At 32.2% G+C, this 24,936-nt stretch overlaps 1 protein-coding gene across 1 annotated transcript; it reads right to left on the bottom strand.

Moving 5' to 3' along the window:
- Window positions 1-766: 766 nt before the first annotated feature.
- On the bottom strand, window positions 767-9,157 carry LOC114715584 (ubiquitin carboxyl-terminal hydrolase 7-like). Its single transcript, XM_028900445.1, is given in 19 exon segments — window positions 767-1,149; window positions 1,754-1,828; window positions 1,915-2,025; window positions 2,111-2,159; window positions 2,245-2,340; window positions 2,448-2,528; window positions 2,682-2,751; window positions 3,648-3,736; window positions 4,416-4,524; window positions 5,343-5,393; window positions 5,681-5,748; window positions 5,836-5,895; window positions 6,446-6,572; window positions 7,054-7,154; window positions 7,569-7,676; window positions 7,797-7,832; window positions 7,965-7,990; window positions 7,993-8,109; window positions 9,042-9,157. Coding segments are annotated over 19 exon segments (1,440 nt in total). The 5' UTR covers window positions 9,052-9,157; the 3' UTR covers window positions 767-1,093.
- Window positions 9,158-24,936: the final 15,779 nt, after the last annotated feature.

Below are 24,936 nucleotides of genomic sequence, written 5' to 3'. Positions count from 1 at the left end.
TATAAGCTGGCCAAGCAAATAGAATAGCAAGGAACGCGTCAATACAATCAACCGAAGCATCAAGCACAAGACACAAATGAAAAAGGAATTAACTTCATAATAAATCTAAGCCTAAATAGTTTAACGATCCATAGGTTCCAAACAACCAACAAACATCAAAATGAACATAGAGAAGAGAGAAGAGACTGAACGAAACAATAGGTGAAATTCAAATTCCTTTCATTTTGCCTTCCCTGTAGTCAGCAAGAACCACCTCACTTTCATTCTGTCCTCGCTCCACCAAAAAAAAAAAAAAAGTTAAGACCGCTTCCAACGGCAGCCGGTGGACAAATATATGAAGGTTCTACACTAAAAGGCTCGAAATGTCGTGTTTAGCATTAAAAACGTCGAAAACGTCTGTCCATGTTCGGCACCGTTCGCGCCTGGCAGCTTTACATCCACCCACGGCTGAGGAGAAGAGACGCCTTTTCCATGAATTTCAAACTAAGCCACTGCCGATCGAGACTTCATCCACTGCTAGTTGTACCTCAGAATCCTTTTTCTCCTACTCGAAACTTCTTTGCTTGACAGAGTATGCGCAGTTACTTCTCTATTTCATTGGTGGCAAGGTCACAAATAATTTTTGAGCATTGGAACCAAGTAACACTCTACATTACCAATCATCAAATTCTTGTGATGCAATTTCTGCCCAGTGGCAGAGATATTAACAAAAATAGAAAGAGCTCGACAAGGTCAATGGCAGAGATCTTTCGTCAAGAAGTGAACATATATTTATCAAACTTCGAATTGGATTAGTTGTGCAAAATCCACATGCGAGAAATTGACAAATTTCTGATGATCGTGAAAGAAGGGACATTCCATGAAGAGAAAAGGGCCCGGAGGGGTTTGGGATAGCAATTCAACTCAAATCTTTATACAATTGTTTAACTTAAAAAAGAATACCAAATTAATTGAATAAGATTAATTCTAAGTGACAAGCTTCTGACAAGCATCCAACGCAACTATAAAAAGTACAACACGAACAATGATCTTGTATACCACTCCTCTGACAATCAGCTTCCTCAAGGACAATCACAAGGCCCCCTCATAACCATTACACAGGTACAACACGAGCCTTGTACAGGATTATATACGCCATATGCCAATCACCTGAACATAGATGGGAGAGTGATTCTCAATCACATTAATCCTCATGAATCACAAACTAGATAGAGGAAAGGATTCCTGAACCTATATTGCATTGTGATAGAAATGAAGTTAAGTTGTTGATTTTTAGTGTCATTCAATTTTCAATTTAGTGATGTGGCCAATCATCTGTTATATTAACACTATAGTTTGCACATCACTTATGTCATCTCATTCCAAACGCTAGGCCAACAAGGCATCACACGCCAGCCGGAGAGTGAATTTTACCCCACCATCCGGCACTATCCCTTTCATTGTCAATAAGCTTTTGGCCGTGCAAACAAAATTCCACAAGATACAGCAAGGTTTAAGATTGCTAATCAAATTAATTTTGTTCAATCTAGAGGGGCTCAATTTCAAACTTCAAAAAAAAAAAAAAAAGGTAAACAAACTCAGGAAACCAACTCAACAAATGAACTGATCAGTCCGTTTGAGAACAAGAACATGTATGGAATATTTAACTCAGCTTTCATAGTTTTCCAGAAGGTTTATGGTAGTGAAGCTATTATAGGTTCCGCTAAAAATGTTTGTATATCCATATTTTAAAACTGATTTGGCATATCCTTACCTCCTCCAGATAGTTTAGTGATGTCTTCTTCCACTCGTGGTTTGGGATTATCATCATCATACTCAATCCATTTTCCTGCCAACAAAAAAATATTGATTTCACAACTTCGAAAAGACCAACTTGAATATCAAAGAAATGTAGATATGCTTCAAAGAACGAACCACTTTCTTGCTTGACCCACGCACCATAATGTCCTGAATCAGCACTCCGACCCTTGTGGGTCAATACGGCAACCAAGTCATAAATTCCAGTCATCTGTGTTTCTTTTTCACCTATTGACAGCAGCATAGGTAAACAGAAGGAAAAATGTTGGCAATGGAAAACAAATTCAGTGGAAGGATTTCATGAGTTTTTCACCTTCCTCCATTGGAGCTACAGACGGTTCCCCCCCTGCATTTGATGATCCCTGAAACAATACAAAAGAAACTCTAAGCAATTATACTCATGCCATGTATCTATACACACTTTATAGAGTTGGCTTGTCTCATCACCTCAGTATCAGACACTTTTACATCGTTTTCTTTTTGAGCTGAGGTTTTCTCATTGACTTTTAGACCAAGCCTTTTGCCTTCTTCATTTCTTAGAATCTGTTTTACAATGCCAAAACGAAAATAGTCACCTTAAATCATTAAACAAATTGCCCTTTTATCAAAGAGACTGCCATGAGATTTAAATGCAAAAAAAATGTGGATACCTGTCGAGGAGCTTCCAACTTCTTACGTAGATCTTCCGAACAAAGATCATAAACATCCAACTCAAGAGGATAATCCACTTTCTGTGAAGAGGAAACCCAATTATGAATTGTGAACAAACATATATAAAGTCTGAGAAAGCAAACAAAAACCTCTCAGGAAGCCCATTTCTTCCTCCACTTCCCCCAACAACCCCCCCCCCAAAAAAAAAAACTCCTACAAGAAGGAAGCCGCACCCGCAAAATCTTAGCCTTCTGGTTAGATTCCCTCTTCCAGAAAAAACGTACAAACTGAATGGTCAAGTACCTTGAAAATGCAATGTTATAACGACACTGAGAATGAAATAAGCAAAGATATACAAATATATAAAGTGAAAGAGAAAAAACTAATGCAAAGCATCATAAAAGCACCAGTTAAGAAACCAGCGAAAACACATGTGAACTACTGCTAGACCATGTCATGGGTCATCATATAGACTGTAGACCATAATGATTCAAATCGAAGTTCAAAACTGGTAGACATTGAAATTTGTATTCATAACTAAGCATTTTTCCTTAAGCATAGTAAATCATGGAAATGAAAAACAGTACTTAAATCTTCTTTCATTTAACAAATAAATCTTGGCAAACTCAATTTGGCATGAACAACAAAACACTCAAAATAAACAAGACCAAAATTTGGATATTTACATTCATGGCTTGTCCCCTTTTCATTTCTTAAATGATTTCCTCTTTTCGTGGGAAAGAAGAAGGAGGGGAGGTGTTGGTTGTCTCTATGGTCACCACCACAGCCCCTCTTGGAACCTTACCACCAGTAGCAACATCTTATCTTCATTCATCTTTTCAGCTAGTTGCTTGGCGTTTTCTAACCAGCTTTCTTATTTACAATTCCTCTCAAAACTAAGTTTCACTCTCTTCTCCTGATCTTATTAAGGTCTACCTACTTCTAAAATTGAAATACAGCTGACCTTTAAAATCAACAAATTATAGCATAGGCTTTCAAATAATTCACTAGGTTACGATGATTGACTACATAGCAACAACTTAGTAGATGCCATATTTAAAGTTAGCTAGAAAATCATACAAATTTCATATTTTCATATTCAAAAATACACTAGGCACGACATCAGACGGTGTCAGTAAAGATTTGAAGAGCAACAATCCAAAAATGAAAAGCCCAAAAGGAAAAAAAGAAATATCTACTTCGGCAAGGCATTGATCCGAGATTCCTTCAAGTAGATTGCACTGCGCCCCAAAGCAGCAGAAGCCTTCTCCAACTCAGATTTTAGGCCCTGCATGATTGAAATTAATTAAACTCTCTAGGATTTATTCAGTACTTGAGAACAAGAGCAAATTCTTAAAGCAATAATAAAACATCAATATTTTTTTACGAACCCTTAAGCGTCAATATGCTAGACATCAATTATGTTGTGCCATGTTAAATTTATTTAAAGCAATAATAAAACGGCAAAAGATTTCATCAAATAAATGATCACTGGTATCAAAGCTTGAGATCAATTTAAAGTTTCAAATATTTCATAATCACAAGAGCCAATGACATCCGGCAGCATGAAACAATCAACCACGTGAAAAATAAGCATAGAAAGTAAGCAATAATGGACAGATGATTTTCAGGAATAGAAGATCCACTAGTCTATGGCCCTCACAGTACTACAGTAGCTAGTCACTCAGCTTCGCCTCAGTTAAACTTCTATATTTTGCCCATCTCCCTTGAATTCAACTATTGATGAAAGCTAGTGGTGGAAAGAGGGCAATGTAGCAGGACGTGGTGACCCCCCGGGGGGGGGGCTACAAGGCATTCAGGATGGTGGAGCTAGTCATCAATCACAACAAAGCGTAAAAACAAGGATAGAGTAGCAAGAAAAATAATCTCATCGGCGAATAATTATCACATTATTGCATAATGAGTCTGTCAAGTCTTCAGAACTGTATTATATCAATAGCACTTACATGCTTCAGTCCTTCATGCAAATGGTTCACCTCCTGTGATATGTGGCATTTAAGTGAGTAAACAGATTCTGCCTCTGAGCTTTCTTCATTACTCTCTTGGCAATGTATCCTAGCAATTCATCACTAAAAAACATGAGTACAATAAATAGGTAAACTTGCAGGAGACTAATGAAGCATTTTAATATACTCACTCATTCGTAAAAAGCAGATTGTGTCCTTTAAAATGTGATTAATTGAACCAGCTAGCATCGACTACAATGCCACACAAGGGCACACATGTTCAGAGAGAGACGAATACATATGATTGTGAAGACCCCCATCAATAGAGACCCTAAACAAACACATGTTTTTGTCCTAAACTGCTAGAATATGATAGCTTGCCTGTCTCATGGCCTACCTAGTTTAAGTTGGCTACCAAAAATGAACGGGAAAACAAAAATCATTGTTGTGTATGAAGTCATCATTTTGAACAATAAATTGAGTACTTAGTATGTTAAGATAAAATAATCTATCCCCTCTTGGTATTAACCGTTCTACCAATCAAACTCAAATATTTTCTAGATGAAAACTGCTCTATGATGGTGAATGTAAATCATTAAAAACAAAAACAAAAAAAGAAGCCCAAATCTATGAGATAAAGACTGACAACGGGGCTACTTGAGAAACAGAGGGTGAGGTAAAATTAACAGATGCATCAAAGCGATGAGATCAAGAAAAATACAATGCAAATCAAACTTAAAATCTATTTTATTCTTAAACCATTCAAGGAAAATCAGCTTAGTAGTTGAGCAGCAGAAACTCACAAAGAATGCAATAAATTGATGATTGATAAATAAACACAATGCAGAATACTTCTAAGAACAAGCATCTTATTGCGTATTATTATTAGGAGTAGCAACAATTAAGATAAAATCCCAGATAGTTCACCTGCTAACAAGGTCTATGCCAAAAAGAGCCTTCACATCATCAGGATTTTCACTGGAAGGAAAATTTATATTAAATTACTCAATAAGTAAATACTCATGAAAAAAGAGGTTATTGAAAAATAAATAAGAAACGTTAATCCTTGAGAACTTGTAAAACCAAGTAAAGCACAATGAAATTGCATTTTAAGATAACTATGAATCAGACAATAAATGTGGAAGAGAGAAGCATGAACAATGAAGTTTCACTATTCTTGCATGCCAGCTTTTCCATGAAAAATATTGTTTTTCAAGATAGTCAAGCAATCGCTTTTAAATGCTAAGCAATAGCAAGAAAATCACCTGGATCCAGGGGATCTGAGAGACTGAGAAAGTGTGTACAAAAGTTGCGTCCAACATTCTTCAGCATCCTGATAGATATGAAAAAAATTAAATACTTATGCCAGCTCATTTAAGCAGTCCAATTAATTCCACAAAGAGACGTCCAATTAATGAACCTGTTGCATGAACACCCCATTATGCAGCTGGCCAAATTGAGGATACTTTTTCCGCAGTACCTGGTAAAAGAGATAACAAGTCAGGCCAATATCATTCCACCATCCCCATTTTATGAGCTGAGGCAGAGTATGGTGAAAAAAGGAAAAAAAAATTTAGAAAGAAAATTCCATCAACAACAAAGAAAGCATACAATGACCGAACGAGATAGCCCCTATAGAGGAATAGAAACCAAAAAAAAAAAAAGAAATATTTTGTAAACTTCTCTCTTTCAAGATGCCAAACACTTTCATGTCATTTCAAACTCAAAATAAATCAATCTAAGAAGAAACACATTATTAAGCCTACAAAATACAGAACTCTTGGCTCCTATACCTGATCAGAATAGTGGACTACTAAAATAATCAGACTTATTATTAAAATAGAACACACTAGCTGGATTATTGATGTATTGAATTGGACCAAAACTGCAATAATGATCTTCATAGTATAGAACATGTTGCAAAATTTTAACTTATGAAGCTTCGAAGACAAGATCTTCTCAAAACATTTCAAAAAATAAATCAATCAGCAATTCACATAACAGAAAGTCTGAGCCAAGAAAAAACGAACCATCCAAAATTGCATTGGCGCCACAGGCTTCACACTTTTATCAAGCTCATTAAATAACTCACGGGTTGCAATAGTCAACATATGAGAAGACTGATCCACATCATTGCTCCGGCCAGAATGAGAGTACCTAATTCCAAGAAAACATACTGTTCATCATATGTGTCAGAGACAAATGAGAAATGAAAAGGGTCCTCAGGAAGGTTATAGGACAACTCCGCCTATCACCACTCATGGTTGAAAAAAGAATAGAGCTAAGATGTAAGATAATGAATTGATGGGGTGAATATGTCTAGAACTGAGAATGAGGGAGTTGATTCTGTGTAGTCATCATTTTAAAGTATCATTAGATCAGTTACTTCCATTTGTTGGCGAAGTGTCATATGTCTGGATATTAGATGTGTAGGTGTCTTATGTTTAGGTATTTGACACTCGTTGTTGGCTTTCTGTCATGATTGGTTATTCCCAAACAATGCGGATTGCATACGAACATGTATAATGCATTTGAAGGGAATGAAGTGAACATTCAGTTTATGTTGGAGATTCTCATTCCTTCAACTGATAAACAATTCTCTTTTCACTTGTCTATCCTAGAACATAAAAGAGCTCACTTGATCAAGGCTGACTTCAACTCTGGCACAGAATGGAGACATTGCAATGTTGAATTCATATAACAAGTGTTTCCCAAATTGAACAGGCCAGCAGTGTGACCCTGGAAGGAACACACCAAAAAAGGAAAAGCAGACGTTAGAGATGAAAGGTAATTACTCTCAGTAAACCGGAAGTTAAATATAAAGATAGACTCAAAGTGCTTTGGACAAAGAAATCCACCTCCATATGGTATATTAGAATTATTAGCATACGGAGATTTCATGTTATAAGAGAAAAAACAAAAAGAACTGATTTAGACTGAAACTGCGTATGGCAAGCAAACATAGATTAGTTTTGCAAGAGTACAAGTCCTAAGGCCATTGTCATTTTAAAAAAAAAAAATGTGGGCATAAATGCAAAAATCGAAATTTGCCCAGGAGCCAGTTAACCATGGGGACAGAATTAGAGTTGAAAAATGTGTTTATGCATAATAATGTCATTACACAGAGGAAAAGAGTTGAAATTCAAAACGTACCAAAGAAACTACTTGTTCTTCTTCAGGAAGGTCTTCAACGAAAACAGGTCCCTTCTCTGGAACCTTCACAATTTCATCAGCAGTCCCCATCATCATCAGCTTTTGACCCTGCAAAATTAGATTATGTGGATCATTCAGTAAAAGAATGTAAGGTAGGCGGTTCTTTTTTTTCTTTTTTTTTTTTTTTTAAAAAGGTAAAATTAGATACTGCATCTTAGCAACACTCACATCTTTCACACCTAATGTTGACCAATCAGCATCATCCTGCATACCCGAAAATAAATGATTGAAGAAGATTAAGCAGCACTTATAATAAGCTATACTTAATTCATTAAGACATGCTGAAAATTGATATCTGATCACTTATCGGTATCACAAATACAATAACCTACTTACCTTCAATAGACCACCCTTGACCATAATTTTTGCCTTTCAGGAGGGACCCCAGTTAGATCATATAATTGGCACTTAAAGACATAAGGGGGTTGGGAAGTATCAAGTTCTACATCTTTAAACAGCTCCTTTTGCCATTTTACACTCACTGCATAAGGAATCACAGTGCAGTAATGAGTAATAGACCGTAAAATTATTAATATTACAGCCTGTAAAAGACAAATAAGAAAATTGACAGGGAAATCATCCAATTAATATGAGAGGAAATTCATATTTTAAGAAAAATTAGAGCCTCCAAGGCCATGAAGCACCTTTGCGTCACTCACGTAGGCATGCAGCCCATAAAAGAATATACCAGAAATGTAAGGAATTCAAAATGGTAATATGGATAAAACAAAAGGCAATTAACAATTGGGGAAGGGGGGTGAAACTATGAACAGGAAATCATATTGAAACCCCAAAAAATTGCTGACTCAACATGTACGTATTACTTTTCAAAAAAAAAAAAAACATTATGACCTTTCCTACTCAACAAATATATTATACGAAGGTATAAATTCCTCTTAATTAAATACATTTCAAGTGAAACTTTTACTAGAGATTTCATGATACAAGGTATACATTACATTGTAGTTGTAGCATAGGTATAGCTCATTTGCTTTTCCTACAACTAGTTCATTATAAAATACCGCGAAAACCAATTTGACACTTACAGTCCCAGCTTATCCAATAACATAATTTACAAGATTCACAGAAATCGAGCTCAAGCACGATCCTCCAAAAAAATTTAATTCGGAGATGGATAATTTATCAACCTAGTAAACAGACAGGGGAATGCCCAACCTGCAAATTTCGAACGACCTATCTCTTGAATACGAATACGCAGTGCAAATCAGAGTCCGATTAAACGAAAAATCGAACACCAACATGAACAGCGAACCTTAAAACGTTCAATGAAAGGAAGAAGGAAAAAAAAGAATCGGTATGAAAACCGCATCGCAGGCACTCATTCTCCCCTTCGTATGATGCATATCAAATTGAAACAGAGGATTGAAAATCAAGCTCGAGAAGGTCACTGACCTGAAATCATGGTTAAAAGAACTCTGGGGCGAGAAGGATCAGAGAGAGGAAGAGCTTGTGTAGAAGGCTAGAAGCTTGGCTTGAAGAAAGGGAAAAGCAGAATTGTGCACGAGGCGCTTCCCCTGTGAATTTATACGGGGCAAGTCCAAGCCCAATGCCTCTCTTCAGGATCGGGTGACTGTTGCGCCAACGCAATGAACAACGTGACTAAACTTGGACCCGCCGGTTCGATATTTTACGGAAAATTAAAATTAAGGAGATAAAAAACTTGTTGGCCAAAAAAAAAAAAAATTGTAAGTAGAGTTCTGTCATTTACTTACTGTTTTGGTGATAAGTTCTGCCACTTATTTAATTTATTTTAAAACTTTAAAAAGTTAACAAAACATTTCCTCAAACTTTTTCATAAAAAAAAATTGATAGTAGTTTTTTTTAGTAAAATACTCTAACCTCCTTTATATTTGCTCTAACTACACTGATCTTCCTTCTATTTTAAAAATATACACTTAAATTTAAACCGTTAACTCTATTAAGAATATTTTAAAAAAATAACTTTTCAATTAAAATTTCTATTAAAATACTTTTTATTTATTAATTTACCCTTTGTCATATTAAATTCTCAAATTTTGACTAAAAAATTTTAACGAATTTAAAATTTGTTTTCTTTTTCTTAGTTTTATTTTTCAATTTTTAAAAGTAGTTATTTCTTTGGTGTTTTTATCATATTGGAATGGAAAATTAATTAACTTATTTAATGTAGACATAAAAACCGTGAAGAAAAATTTGATTAACTCTTTAAATAAATTAAAATTATAAATTTTTATAATACAATCAAAATTAATAAAATTTTTTGCATATTAAAATTTTGAAAATAAGCGTATTAAAATTATTTTTGAAGTATCAAAAATTATTTTTTGACAAATATAAATGTTTAAATAACTATTATGCTAAACGAGGGTATTTTGGTCGATATAGGAGTTCAAAAATCAAACTTAACAGTCACCTAACAATTGAATGGATAAAAATAAAATCTCAAATATATAAAAGAGGTATGTGTAATATACATTTTAATTTTAAAAAATATTTGTCATTTAAATAAAATAGAAGGAAAGTTAAAGTATTTTAGTTTTGTTTTATTTTTGAGAGTTTCATATGATATTTGTATCTCACCACATTGTTATTATTGCCTGAATCGCCGAGGTTTGGTTACTGTAATTTTATTTTTCACCATTACAACTTAAATTTAAAAGTGAATGACAAATAGTATTAGTAACACTGTCTATCATGTTTAGGCTCCAATAACACCTATGTGGATATTTACAGATTGTTTATTAAATAAAGTCCTCACATTCACGACCTTTTAAATAATGAATTAACTCTTTACCAATTAAACTAATTCTTATTGGTAGGTATTATTATTATTTGGATCTACACATTGTAGTAATCACGTACAAAAAAATAATTGGAGGCAATGATGAGAGAGATAGATTAGAGGGTGTTTGGATGAAATCAAATCATAGTTTGGAGAATAGGTTCTGGAAAATAGATTTTTTGAAGTATGGATTTTGTAAAAAAGTGATTCTAATAATATGAGAATGTTTGGGTAATTGTTATCAGAAACACTTTTTATATGTACAGATTACTAAAAATGATATAAATTAATATGATAATTACATAAAAGAAAGATTTTATAATATATTTTTATTTGAAGTAATAATTTTTTAATAATATATTTTTTGTTAACACAATAAATAATATATGAAAAAACGTAATTAATAAATAATTAGTATGTATATATGTATTTATAAAATATAAGATTAAATATGTTTTTAAAAAAATAATTTTTTTGCCAATAGAAAAATATTATTTTACCTTAAAGATTTTAAATATGAAATCTCAAAATATTTTTTCGCAACTAGTTTTTTTTAACAATATACTAACTCTGGTCTTTAGTATAAGAACTATTTTGATATTCAATTTGGTCTTAAATATAAAACTCCAATCTATTTTATTTATTATATTTATATATATTTTAAAATAGTCCTTATAGTAATTATACATGTTAAATATTTCATCAAATAGTATTTCTAGCAAATACACATGATTAGAAAGGATATCTCAAGGAAGACAATACCCATTTATTACAAATAGTTAACTTAACTAATTTTTTTAATCTACTCAAATTAGTTACCTAACTCTTATATTAAAGATTGAAAATAGTATTACAATGTGAAAAAAAAAAGACCACATTTTCAAAAAGCAATTTTTTTTTGCTTTTCATGAAACCATAGTTTTAGAGGTCAAAACCTTGATTTTAGACCAAACCAAGATTTTCTGAAAAATCAGCCTGTTTGGGTAATCTTTGACCAAAATCATGGTTTGGAGGGGGGGGGGAAGCACTTTTTTTTTGAAATTGCCAAACACCGGATAATAGGAAAAATTTCAGCTAATCGCACAATCTGGACTTAATAAACAAAAATTCCGAAACTTCAAATCCCATAATGAAGTTAAATTGTAAAGTCTTTTTACAGAAATACCCTTACCCAACTGCTTGTAAATTAAGTTGTACAATTCTGTGTAACATTGTTATTTACTTATTTTATTGCTGTTTGTTGCAAATTTTCATATTTTGAGTTATTATTTTCTTGGTAAAAAAATGATGTTACTTAGTGTTTTTATGTTGAGAATTGTTATTGTTCTATGATATTTGCTAATAAAATTTGCATCCCTGCCTATAATTTGTCTAAACACTTGTAAATTGAGTTGTAAATTTTTATATGTTGAGTTGTTTTTTTTTTTGGTTAAAATTCCACTTGTAAGCGTAACATAAGAGGTGTTTGGATGAAATTAAAGTTTGAAGAATAACTTTTGAAAAATAGATTTTGGGGAGAATAGATTTTGTGAAAAAGTGATTTTGAGAAGTGAGAGTCTTTGGATAATTGTTATCATAAGCACTTTTTATATATACAAATTACTAAAAAAAACATAAGTTACTCCTCCGGTCCTTATTATAAGACCCAATTTGACTTTTTATTTGGTCCTAATTATAAGACCCAATCCATTTTGTCTCTTATATTTATGCATTTTTTTCCAAGATAATCCTTCTAATAATGATAGTTTTAGCCAATATACTTAATTAGCAAGGATATTTTAGGAACGACAACACTTATTTATTATAAATAACCAACTTAACTTACTTCCTTAATCTCCTCAAATAAGTCAATTGGGTCTTATAATTAGGACCGGAGGAGTAATATGATAATTACATAAAAAACAGATTTTATAATATATTTTAATTTGAAGGAATAAAATTGTTAATAATATATTTTTTACTAACATAATTAATAATACATAAAATAATGTAATTAACAAATAATTCGTATGTGTATATATATTTATAAGATATAAGATTAGATATGTTTATAAAAAAATAATTGAGGAATGTTAAAGTCATATTATTATTGAGATCTACTCTAATAGACACAATCATACTCTCCAATTTAAGCTAGAAGCAAAATAGATTCACTTCTCTTGAAATCATGGTTTTGGGCTCCAAAACCATGGTCTTAGCTCAAACCATGGTTTTGGATTATTAGCCCAAAATTAATGTTGTTTGGGTGACATTCCACTCAAACCATGGTTTTGCCTCCCAAACAGGCCCTAGTCTTTAGGCTAGAAGACTCCAATGATATTTCAAAATGTTTTGGTCCCTATTTTTAATAATTTATCCAGAAATGTTGTTATAAATATAACATGTAATGACATACTACCTCTGATCCTTAATATAAGATTTTGTTTGAATTTTATTTTGATCATAAATATAAAATTCTAATCTATTTTGTCTCTCATATTTATGTATTTTTTCCAAGGTAGTCCTTCTAATAATGGTAGTTTTAACCAATGCACTTGATTAGTAAAGATATTTTAGAAAAGATAATATCTATTTACTACAAATAACTAACCTAATTTTCTTTCTTTATTCTTCTTAAATTAATCAACTAGCTTTTTTAATTAAGAGCGGAGATAATATAATTTATGTCACTGAGCCCGCCTAATCTGTTGTTGGATTTGCACATTATCAACGCTATCAAGCAAAAGTCACTTGTCCTGAAATGAGGGGAAAATGTCCAAACTTAACAATATTACTTGTCACATCAACCTTGGGGACCCCCTTCCATGTGCCCTAAGAAAAGTAATCAGACTGTCAATTCATGCTTATTTTAAGACATCTTATAGAATAGTAAGGGTGAATATTGCTTGTTTGGGAGTAATAACGTATTTCATTGTTTTTTTTTTCCTTCTATCATTTCAAACTTTTCGATCATTCGTATTTCATAGTTTTATTTTAATGCGGTTATTTAGAACTCATGAAACCTGGTCAGAAAAATTTAGAACTTATGAAAAACTATTGATGGTAGGTTATAGCGGTTTTCAATTTTTTTTTTGTACATTAAGTGTACTGTTGGCCCAAAAAAAGTATTTTAAGGGCACTAATCATTGTTTATTTTGTTGTAATCTCAAGTATTGGTATGTCTTATGTTAAGAGTCAGAGGAATAAGATTTAAATATAAAATTTAAATAAATAATATATATATTAAAAAACAAAATGTTAAGTTGAATCATGTTGAAGATTTTAAAAAAATAAATAAATCAAAGTGGGAGTGGCAGACTGTAGTAAATTTTATGTGGTATTTGTAGCAACATTGTTAAAATGATATGTTCCCAAAAAAAATGCTAAAAAGAAAAATGACAAATAAAGAACCATGAATTATTAAAATTATAAAGAGGTCACATAAATAAGCCAAATTGTCATGAGGGACCCGACCCCATATTACAAATATGAAATCTTGATGAAATATCTGAAATGCCCCTAAGTTAAGTTGTAATTTGATTTACCGAAGTTGTCATTCGTTAAAGTGAATTTGTTATTTCCCATAGTCAACTTGTCCTTTAGCATATCCTTAGTCAAGTTGTGATTTGGTTTGCTAAAGTTGTCATTCGCTAAAGTGAACTTATCATTTCCTATAGTCAACTTGTAATTTGGTTGAGGGGCATTTCGGATATTTCACTAAAATTTCATATTTGCAATATGGGACCAGGTCTTTATTTGCCATTTTCCCAATTAAGAGTTCCAAATCGTAATTTTACATATTATGGGTCTTTATTTATCATTTTTCCTTGCTAAAATGAAATGTGCCTTTGTCATAATGGGGAGAACATTTAATCTCGCCTGAGTGACTGCATTCTCAACATTCTTTATTCTTAACATTATTGACGTTGTGAGCCGTGTTTTGTTTTTAATAACTGTTTTCTGTTTTTAATATAAAATTATTTAACTAGTCTAAAGAGATTAAAAAGTTACTAAATTATTTAATTATAGCATATGTTACATGATCTTTTTAAAATACTTATATGGATCATTAAATTATATATTAATTTATAAGTAAAACAAATTAGCTTAAAAAATAATAAATATAAATAGTTTAAACTAATCATTTTCCCTACACTAAAGATGCCCTTATAACGAAGTTAAGCTCAAGCCAAGCCTATCTTAGGTGCCGCAGCTTGAGAATCAAGGCCCAAATGAAAAACAAGCAGCATGATTCCCTATTGGACTTCTTAGGCCCATTTCATTTGCTAAAGAGAACGAAATTAAATAGGAAATAACTAATAAGCATTGAGTTTAGTAAAAAAGACTAATTTTTTCGCGACACAACAAACAAGAGTTCAAGTACCTACTATGAGAAGGATTTATAGTTAGTATCTGACAATATCCCAAACTTCCTTCTCTCTCTTTCCTATCTTTTCCCCTCTGGCCCGTATGAATTTTAGTATCAGAGCCAAACTTTAGTGATAGCATCAAATATAACACAATTGAGATGGTATAAGATATTTAAAATAGTAGGAGAGACATAGACATTCACAATACTACCCCTTAAATATCCATTATATATGAATGTGACTTGCTAAAAACCTTTAACTAAGAAATGAGTATATCATTTTAACGTTGTATCATTAAGAATCTTGCGAGGAAAACTTTGTATCAACTTAATTATTTTAGGAAATGGTTAGCCAACAAATATGGCTTGATGTTTACACACATATTATCCTTATTGATGGTTTTTACAAGCATAATCGATTAGATTATGCAAAACAGATAACATCAGCTGGTCACTAGTTATGAATTGAATGTCCAATTATACAACACTATATAGATGCTATATAAGGGGTTTACTTAATCAGACAAGGGCTTTACTTCGTATAATGAAAGAAAAGTGACATATGCTTGATACCGCAACCTTTATTGTATTCATGGCTCTCTTGGGCAAACATGAGAAGGATAAGATGGAAAATATTGTTGACGAAATATTTTGATGGAGACGTCCCAAAATGATAAAAAGGACGTCATATACTTGATCCAAATTCATTTGATAGCTGATACTCATGGTCAGGTTGATAACGTGACATAAAATACAGAAAAAATATAAGAAAAATAGAGAATTAGAAAGGAGAAACAAGATAATGGAGATTATGCAAGATATTGGACATAATGAAAAATATATAGACATGCACACAGATATTATATTTATAATACAACTTCCTTCTCTCTCTTTCTTGTCTTTCTCGTCTAGCCTGTACAAATTTTGGTTTTGGTATCAAAGCCAAGCTTCAATGATGGCATCAGATATGAGACAATTGAGATAGTGTAAGATATTCAGAATAGTGGGAGAGATATAGACATTCATACAAATATTATATCTATAATACTCTCCCTTAAATGCTCAGTTTATATGAATGTGGCTTATTAAAAAAACTTTAACTAAGAAATGAGTATATCATTTTAATGTTGTATCATTAAAAACCTGGTTAGGAAAACTTCGTATTCAAATATCACCATCTTGGCGAGGCAGTTGAATCATTTTAGGAAATGATTAGCCAAAAAATATGGCTTGATGTTTACACGTATATCATCCTCATTGATATATTGTTTTTACAAGCATAACCTATTAGATTACGCAGAACAGATGTTTTAGCATTCTCAAGTCACTATTTATGAATTGAATGTCCAATCATACAACACTATGTGGATACTATATAAGAAGTTTGTTCAATGAGACGAGGGCCTGAAATGAATGTATGGCTATTGTAACCTTTATTGTATTCATGCCCCTCCTAGGGAAAAATGAGAAGGATGAGATGAAGAATATTGTTGACAAAATATTTTGATGGAGACATCCCAAAATGATAAAAAGAATGTCATGTGCTTGATCCAGATTTATTTGATAGTTGATACTCATGATTTTGTTGATAACGTGACATAAAATAAAATAAAAAAGAACGGAGAATTAGAAAGGAGAAATAAGATAATGGAAATTATGTAAGATATTGAACATAATGAGAAAGATATAGACATGCACAAAAATATTATATTTATAATATAATATATTTTGTGACACTTAATTTTAAATTGAAGCCGCGGTTGACAAATCATCCCAAAATCAACCAATGACAAATAATCCCAAAATTCTTGGAATATAAGTTATCCTCCCTCTTTATGTGCATGGTCCACATCCTATATGTTTAATCCACCCCATAAGACTTCTATATGTAGGGTCTAAACAACCACCATATCTGATTCTTAATATAAAAATTAAATAATTAATTATAAATATTAAAAAAAATTAGTTAAGTTAATTATTTATAATAAATGAATGTTATTTTTTCTGGAAATATCATTATCAATCATATGCATCGGAAGTTCGGAACTATATTTAATAGAAATTCTTAGTATATGCAATGACCACAAAGATTATTTGATGATAGAATGAAAATATATAAGAGAAAAAAAAAGAATTAAGGTTTTATATTTATGATCAAATTAAATCTACAACTAGATCTTTTATTAAAGATAGGAGGTAATAATTGATTTGATATCTCTAACAATTGCATAATAATTAGAGACATAATAGGTATTTTCATATCATGATTAATGTGCAATGGAGAAAGTATCACTTTCTAAAGTTATAAACAAATAATTCAGATCTAATAAGAAAATGCAATGTGTACCAAAAGAAAAAAAACACTTACTATAACCACCTGACTGGCCGTAAGGTGACATGAATGATTTTAATAAGTTTGATATAAAAAAGTTAAATAATAAGGTAATAAAATAAAAATTGATTAAAAGGTTTTAACCTTATTCCCCCTTTCCCTTTTTAAAAAATGCTTATTAAAATCTCATCCTTTTCTCCCCACTCCCCTCGTTCCATGAGTGCAACAAAAGCCATCGATTAGGCTTAAGTTAGATTTTGTGCTCTTGTTCTATATCAAGTTTGAAATGAATTGTATTGTTTATGAATATTGAGACTTTCCTTTTTTTTAAAAAAAAAAAACATTAATATTGTGAATTTTCTATAAATTTAATATTATACATGGATGGTATTGATATAAATGGCATGATAATAAATATATAGAATTTTATGAGATTTTGAAAAATACCACCAAAAAAAGACATAATTTAATCACCAATTATGGAACATGCATGGATATTTGCCGAAAAACATGTATCTATATTAAATTTTAGGATATGTATCATTCAATCACTGTATCCTTAAATGTATTTAGTGAAAATACATGAAAGGTTATGCACATAATGATATGATTTAATTTGATTCATGAATTATAGTGAAAAATAAGGAATCGTGGTTTCTTAATGGAATATTGAGTTACAAAAAAACACTATAAATATGACTCTTCATAATTCTCTTCACTCACCACCAATTAAGTTCCTACGACTTTCATTAGCTCACACATATGAATCAGGAGGGGGAGAAGGTAAGGTGTTATTTCATTTTTCTAAGGCTTGGTTTATATTTTGTCATATCAATCATAACTCTTATATGTGGCTCAATTTATATTATATACATTTTTTTTTTTTACTTTCATAGTTGTCTTCCACATGTTATTATTATTTTTTTACTAGTTGTTAAATTTATGTGTATCTAAGCCTTATAATTCAACTGATGCCAAACATCTAACTCTTACTGATACCAACCATACTAAATACTAGTTCCAATTCTAATTATAAGACGTTGTTTTTAGACTACAAACAATGTCTTATAATTAAGATCAGAAATGTTATTATTTATATAATTAATATTGTATTGCAATGTAGGATGCACTGATTTTGAATCAAACAAGCCCTTAGACTTTCTTAAACATGAGATTGTGTAATTTTGTAGCTCAACTCATATCAAACACCTCTTTTAAACTTTCATAAGCATGGGATTATATTGTGTAGTTTTGTAGCTCAACTCATATGATCAAACACCTCTTTTAAACTTTTTTAAGCGTGGAAGACTATGAATACACAAGCGGGACAATTGATGAAGCAACTTTGCTACCTTTAAATTTTAACCAAAAAATAAAAAAGTTAACAACTTATAATTATAAAGATATCATTATTTGCCACGCACTTCGTTTTTCACTGTTTGTGGTTTATAGTTCCAAGTATCATCGTTTACATTTTTAGGAGAGCTACTCGGTTAAAGTTTAGTTAATCAGTTGTACCCAAGACAGCAATATAAAAAATCCGTTATACCAAGACACATAGTTATGCTCGTGGACCCCAATCTAGTTATGCCCTGACAAACAACAAGAATAATGAAGCGATAAATATGTAACCACGTGGCATATAAGATCTATTTAACTATTTTGATTAGATTAAAAAAGTTTAGTTAGTTAGTTAATTATAAAAAATATAACATGTTTTTTTTAAATACCGTAATCATTACTGTCATTAGTTGGTTGGCAAGGGGGGGACAAGAATATGAATCATATTATTGAAGGAAAAAAGAATCATGGTATTGATAATTTATGATGAGATTAAACTTGGGAAGTCAAGCTCACAATGATTTTTTAGTTTAAAAAATAAGTAACTTTTAGATAGCTTAAAGAGGTGATTTATTTTATACAGATTCTATGAAACACAAAAGTTATTTTATATTTAGTTGCAAGCATAAAAACTGTTTATTGTCAATTTCATTTTTTATAATATCTTTGAGTAATTTCATTCATAAAAAATATTTATTATTTAGTCGTTTTTATAAATTATGATATCTTCATATTTTTGTATCTTTACGAGATCCTCTTTTGCCTACCTCTGTGATTATTTTCAGAAGCAAGTTAATAAGAAGTGTATTTTTTTAGATTTACATCTTTTTTAAAATTTCAAACCACTGTAAAATTTCAAAAAAATTGTTATAAATAAAGATAATAGAAATAAAACAACGTAATAAGAATTAAGAGAAAATTTTAAAGAAGAAAAATGAAAGAGAAGTCTTCTCATTTAATTTGTTTTTTCCCCCTTGAACTCAATTCAATTTGATTCATATGCACTCAATTGTATCTATACTAACACTATTACATGCATTTTCCGGAAGTAGATGAATGTCGATGTACTTAGTGCATATGAATATTATTGTATATAATAATTTCATTTATGAATGGGGAAATGACTCAAGATAAAATGATTCATAGTTCATAAGTAAGTGTTTGGCCCAAAAAAAAAATCATAAGTAAAGGTTATTGAAATCTCCGAAGGTTATCAACATCACAAAATATTTTTAAATAAAAGTGATTTTTCCTTTAAAAAACGGTAAACAAATGCATATATAAACTAAATAAAATAAAATTTCGCCCGTTTGGTAAATTATTTCCGAAGCCATTTCTTATCTATGGTTTGTCATTCGCTAAAAATTTTATACTCCTCCGGTCCTTAATATAAGACCCATTTAACTAATTTGATTAGATTAAGGAAGTTAGGTAAGTTAGTTAATTATAAGAAAAGTGACACATTTTTTCCAAAATACCATAATCATCTTTCTTAATACCCACTCTTCCTCTTCTACTTGATTATAGGTGAGAGAGTATTTATAGGGGTAATTTAGAGAAAATTGATAAATATAAGAAATGAGTCTTATATTTAGGACCAAAACCAACTCAAGAATTGGGTCCTATATTAAGGATTGGAGGAGTATTTTATATGGACTTACTGGTTATTGATATTTATGATATATTATTATTTTTATTTCTTAATATAAAAGTTAGTTTGCCTTTCAATTTAATCATAAATATTAGACTCAAATCATTTTGTTTTCAATATTTATTGATTTTGCCGTTAATTAATCCCTATACTAGTTACATATATTAAAGATTTACTCTTATTTTGTAAGTCAAATGCACATGATTAATACGCGTATTTTAAAGAAAACAATATATATTTATTATGAATAACTAACTTAATTAATTTTTTTAAAATTAGTTAATTATGTCTTATATTAAATGTAGGAAGCAGTATTATTTATCAAAAACTTTTAAGCAAGTTAATTTTTTTGGTTCAAGTCTGAAGGGCAATTAACCAAGTGAAGTGAGATCAATCCAAAAGGGGCCTCCAGTTCGTCCGCATATTTTTGTTTGCCGACCAGAACAGGGACTAATGAAAGAAGAAATAGTCAAAAGTTGGGGGGTATTTTTGCAAATGTCAAACGAAGAACCGTAACAAGGTAATACCTCCTTTTGGGTATCCTCGTCGCGCCGTGAGCTGCTGTTGCCATAACGGGTTCGAGTACCTTCGGAATTGGAACAGTGACGTAACATGTACGGAGGCTCGTCCAAGGTCGGCCGTGGCGGCGGCCCAAAACGCCTCCAGTCGTCTTTTCCGCCGCCGCCCCACCGGGGATCCGCTCCTCCCGGTGGCCGCCGCCTTTCAATCGGCGGTTCTTCCGGAGGCCCTCGCGGCCGGAACCCGAACCGAGGGACGCCGGCGAACCCCCCAGCAGTGGAGGAGACGTTTAGCCTAGTTTCTGGTAACAATCCATTAGCATTTGCTATGATCATAAGACTGGCGCCGGATTTAGTAGAGGAGATCAAGCGCGTAGAGGCGCAAGGTGGGAGGGCGAGGATGAAATTCGACTCCAACCCGAATAATCCTAGTGGAAACGTAAGCTTCTTAGTGAAATTGAGGAGCTTGCTTGATTTTACTAGAATTCTTTCGTGGATTTTTTCTTCACAAATCAATTTTTTAGTCGTTTTTCTAACCTGTGCTTTCAGGTGAGCCATGTTGTTTTCCTCATTTTAGTGTGTTTTTGCGAGTGTGCCTAACTGTTCACGGAGTGTTAATTGGTTTTTGTATCCCAGCATTTATGAGCGACTTGTTTGTGGAGTAATGGAAACTGATTCTTTGAACTAAACATATCATCCTCTTTGGATGTTCCCGTGATCCTGACAAGAATTGCTGGGTTCTTAGAAACTAATATTCAATTCGAGTAGCTTTGATGATAGGAATTTTATGCTGTATGGCCTACCACTTTGTTGACTTGCTAGAATGTAGAATTTGACTATGGAACTATGGAATTTGTAGAAGCTCTAGAATAATTGTAGAAAAGGAACTCTACACCAATAGGTCTGTGGCCTAGTGGCATATAGGTTATCCTGTAAGTAAGTAGGATGTAAGTAGGAAGACGCAGTGTCAGTGTCTGCCTCTTTAAGTTAAAAAAGAAAAACGAAAAAGCCAAAAGGAACTCTCCCTTGGACGATTTAAAAAACCTCTTTGGAGAACTGGAGCTGTTATGTATAAAATCTAGGGGTTAGTTTAGAAAGCTGCAGCAGTAAATATGAAAGGGGAGGTTTTTCGGATTGGTGGTGTTGTAGCCAGCAAGAAAGACTGCACAATGTGCCACTGTTGGTTTGATATTTCAATTCGTTATACAAAATATAAAGCATAAAGACAACGGGAAATGACTTTCATAGGATTTGATGCAGTATATGATCGCATAATCCTTTGTGATGTACATGATTTGCCAGTTTTGAGGATATATTTTACCCTTGTTATGTTATAGCTTGTAGTTATCTTTTTGATGAGGAATAATGGAGATGATTGGACTGCTTTGCTGTATTTTTCCCCTTTAAGTTTTGTTCTGTTAACTGCTCTTTATTTCCGTGTTTAGGAGATTATGTTTTCTCCCCCTTAAACTATTCTTAGCTTCTCTTTAATTTTTTTCTTACTACTTTTGCATAGAGGCAAATTTTGCTTACGTTATGTGCTTTTCTTGTTTGTAAGATATTTTATCTCTAAAACAACGTGACACTGCCAAAATGTTTTATGGTGGCATAACTGTGGCAACCCCTTCTATTCATATTTTGGAGGTTATTTGTGCATCATGACCATCATATATGTCGTCATTAACATGTAATTTACTATTATGCAGCTGTCTCAGATTTCTAGTTTATGTTTTGTCATTGCCTTCCTTCATTTACGTCAATTCATCTCCATGTTGAGGGACTGCTACGCAGTGTGCAGTTATCCTATGTGGATTTCATATGGCTGGAGCTAACTTGGAAATCTTGTATCTAGGACTAGTATTATGTGTGACATAAAGCTTCCCTAATTTTTGATAAATATTTACTTTCTCCAAAGCACTGCAAATATGATATTTAATGCAGTACTGGCTAGAGACAATTCTTTTTATTTGGATGTTGGAGTTGAACTGGATTTATGATTTGACAATCGGCAAGAATTATAGCTAGTAAACATTGGGCGCTTGTTGTGCATTGTGTTTACCCCTCAAGTCAAGGCCTTCTAAAGTGGCAGTCACAGATATATTTGTTCATTATTGCTTATGCTCTGAATCTCTTCTTTTCTGCCTTGGGAGGGGAAGGGATAGGGGTAGGGGTCTAAGTTGTTAACAGCTTAAATGTTTTCTATAACTTAAAATGCATATTCATAATATTCTTTATATTTAATACTGGAATGCCATATGCAAGTTCACGCATCCATGGGGCTTAGTTCATTGCTGCTACCATTTGTGTGTGTGTGTGTGTGTGGATTAGTATTAATTTGAAATATAATGCTTGAATGCCCTGTGATTTTTTTTTCCAGATTATTGATGTTGGTGGGAAGGAATTTAGATTTACGTGGTCACGAGAATTTGGTGACCTTTGTGATATATATGAGGAGCGTCAGAGTGGTGAAGACGGAAAGGGCTTGCTTGCTGAATCTGGTTCTGCCTGGAGAAAGCTGAATGTACAGCGTATATTGGATGAATCAACTAAGAATCATGTCAAAAGGCGGTGTGAGGAAGCCGAACGCAAGCACAATTCACGCAAGTATGTGATTTTTTATGAGGCTATATTTTATTTGTGATCACATGAACTCTGCAATCTCGTCATACTATCTTGTCTTTCCCCTTAATATTTTGTAAAAAAATATTTTTAATTTTTTCCTCTTCCTCAGAGATCTTTTCTGTTTTCTCTAAAACAGAGCCATTGTCCTTGAACCTGGGAACCCGTCTATGAAGAGTCAAATAAAGGCTTTAGCAGCTGTTGAGGGTAAGTTCTCTTTTACTTTACTTCATGCCTCCTTTCAATGTTCTAAGTTATATATTTTCATATCTCCTTTTCTTGTATTAACTTCTGTATGCTGGAAGTCCAAAACTGGTATTGACGTATGGATGTAAAATTGTTTAGTTGGATTTGGAATATATTCTGGAGTGTTAAATTCCCTGCCTGCTACTATTTTTCTATGCTGAGACAATCATTTTTTATTTTGGATGCAAAATGAATAATTTATTAGATAGAGAAGTACAGGAAAGGAGGATAAGACAGCCTTCCGAAAGAGAACAAAGCAAATAAAAAGGAAGAATAATTTGGAAGAATAATTAAAGTTAACATTGAATTCCCTCAAAAGAAGGACACTTAAAGGAATAAGAAAAACGTAATTTGGATTTTACCCCCTAATTAACAAAATATTTCTTTTTCTATGAAAAACAATCATAGATGAATTAAAAATACCCATTAGTTTCTCAAATAATCATTTTTTAGTCCCTTTTCGTGCTGCAGTTCACTCCAAAAAAGACAAATTTGGTGATACTTTTATGTTCGAAAATAGATTCCTGAAGGATGCCACTGAAGCTATTGCATAAGTGTGTGTTCATGTTTTTTTTGACGAGCACACACTTTCTGTTGCTATCTAGAAATAATGGCAAAAGATTTCAGCTAGGAAAAAGAAGAGAACTGCGATTTGAAAATCCAGCCTCCTAGTTATATATGAGCTGTAAACCTCACGATGTTTATGTGATAATGGTACATGATTTTCTAGTATACGGAAGGCAATTTTTATAATTTTATGTTTTCAATACTTTCTATTTACAGTCAAATTTAATTGATTCTCTTCTAATGTTTTCAACAAATGGAAAGTGTTTTGAGGAACATCAATCGATCGATCGAAATAGCCTCTGAAAATTTCCACCAACTAAATGTCTCAATAGCTGAATTAATTCTCCAATTAACCATCCCAGAGGTCTCTCATCCCCATGGTCCAGCGCAAAATTTGCTTTATCAGTCTCCAATATCATTTATATTTATACTAAATATGATTGTTGAAACTGGGAATTGCTGAAACCCATCCTCACAGGGCCGCGGCAAATATGCTTAAAGTAATGCCTCTAAGCTAGAAACATACTCAATGGAGTTTGTCATCCGTAATTTTTGATTTTTTTCCCCATCATGTGAGGTCCTCCTGATCTTCCAAAACTTGAATTTCAAACTAGCAGTAAATGAGATTCGCTCAAGAATTTCAACGTACTGGCAAAGTGAATGATTTTACATCTGAGTGTTTCTGGCTACTTCTGTTAAAATACCTTGCCCATTGAGTTTCGAATGCATAATGCAACAAAAAATGATTAGGATTAATATTCTCAATGTTCTTAATCTATGAAAATTCCATGCTTCCATTATATGATGGTGCAAGAAACTTTTGAATATGTGTTTTATTTTTGCTGATATCATGAATGATAATTTGCTTATTAAACCCTGTGGGTTCTTGTAAAGCCTTTTATCA

Source organism: Neltuma alba, unplaced genomic scaffold (genome assembly GCF_004799145.2).
Source record: "Neltuma alba isolate B1F8T4 unplaced genomic scaffold, ASM479914v2 tig00011600_pilon, whole genome shotgun sequence".
Classification (NCBI taxonomy): Eukaryota; Viridiplantae; Streptophyta; class Magnoliopsida; order Fabales; family Fabaceae; genus Neltuma; species Neltuma alba.
The sequence above is the reverse complement of the archived record's forward strand: the minus strand, read 5'-3'. Positions and strand labels throughout refer to the sequence as shown.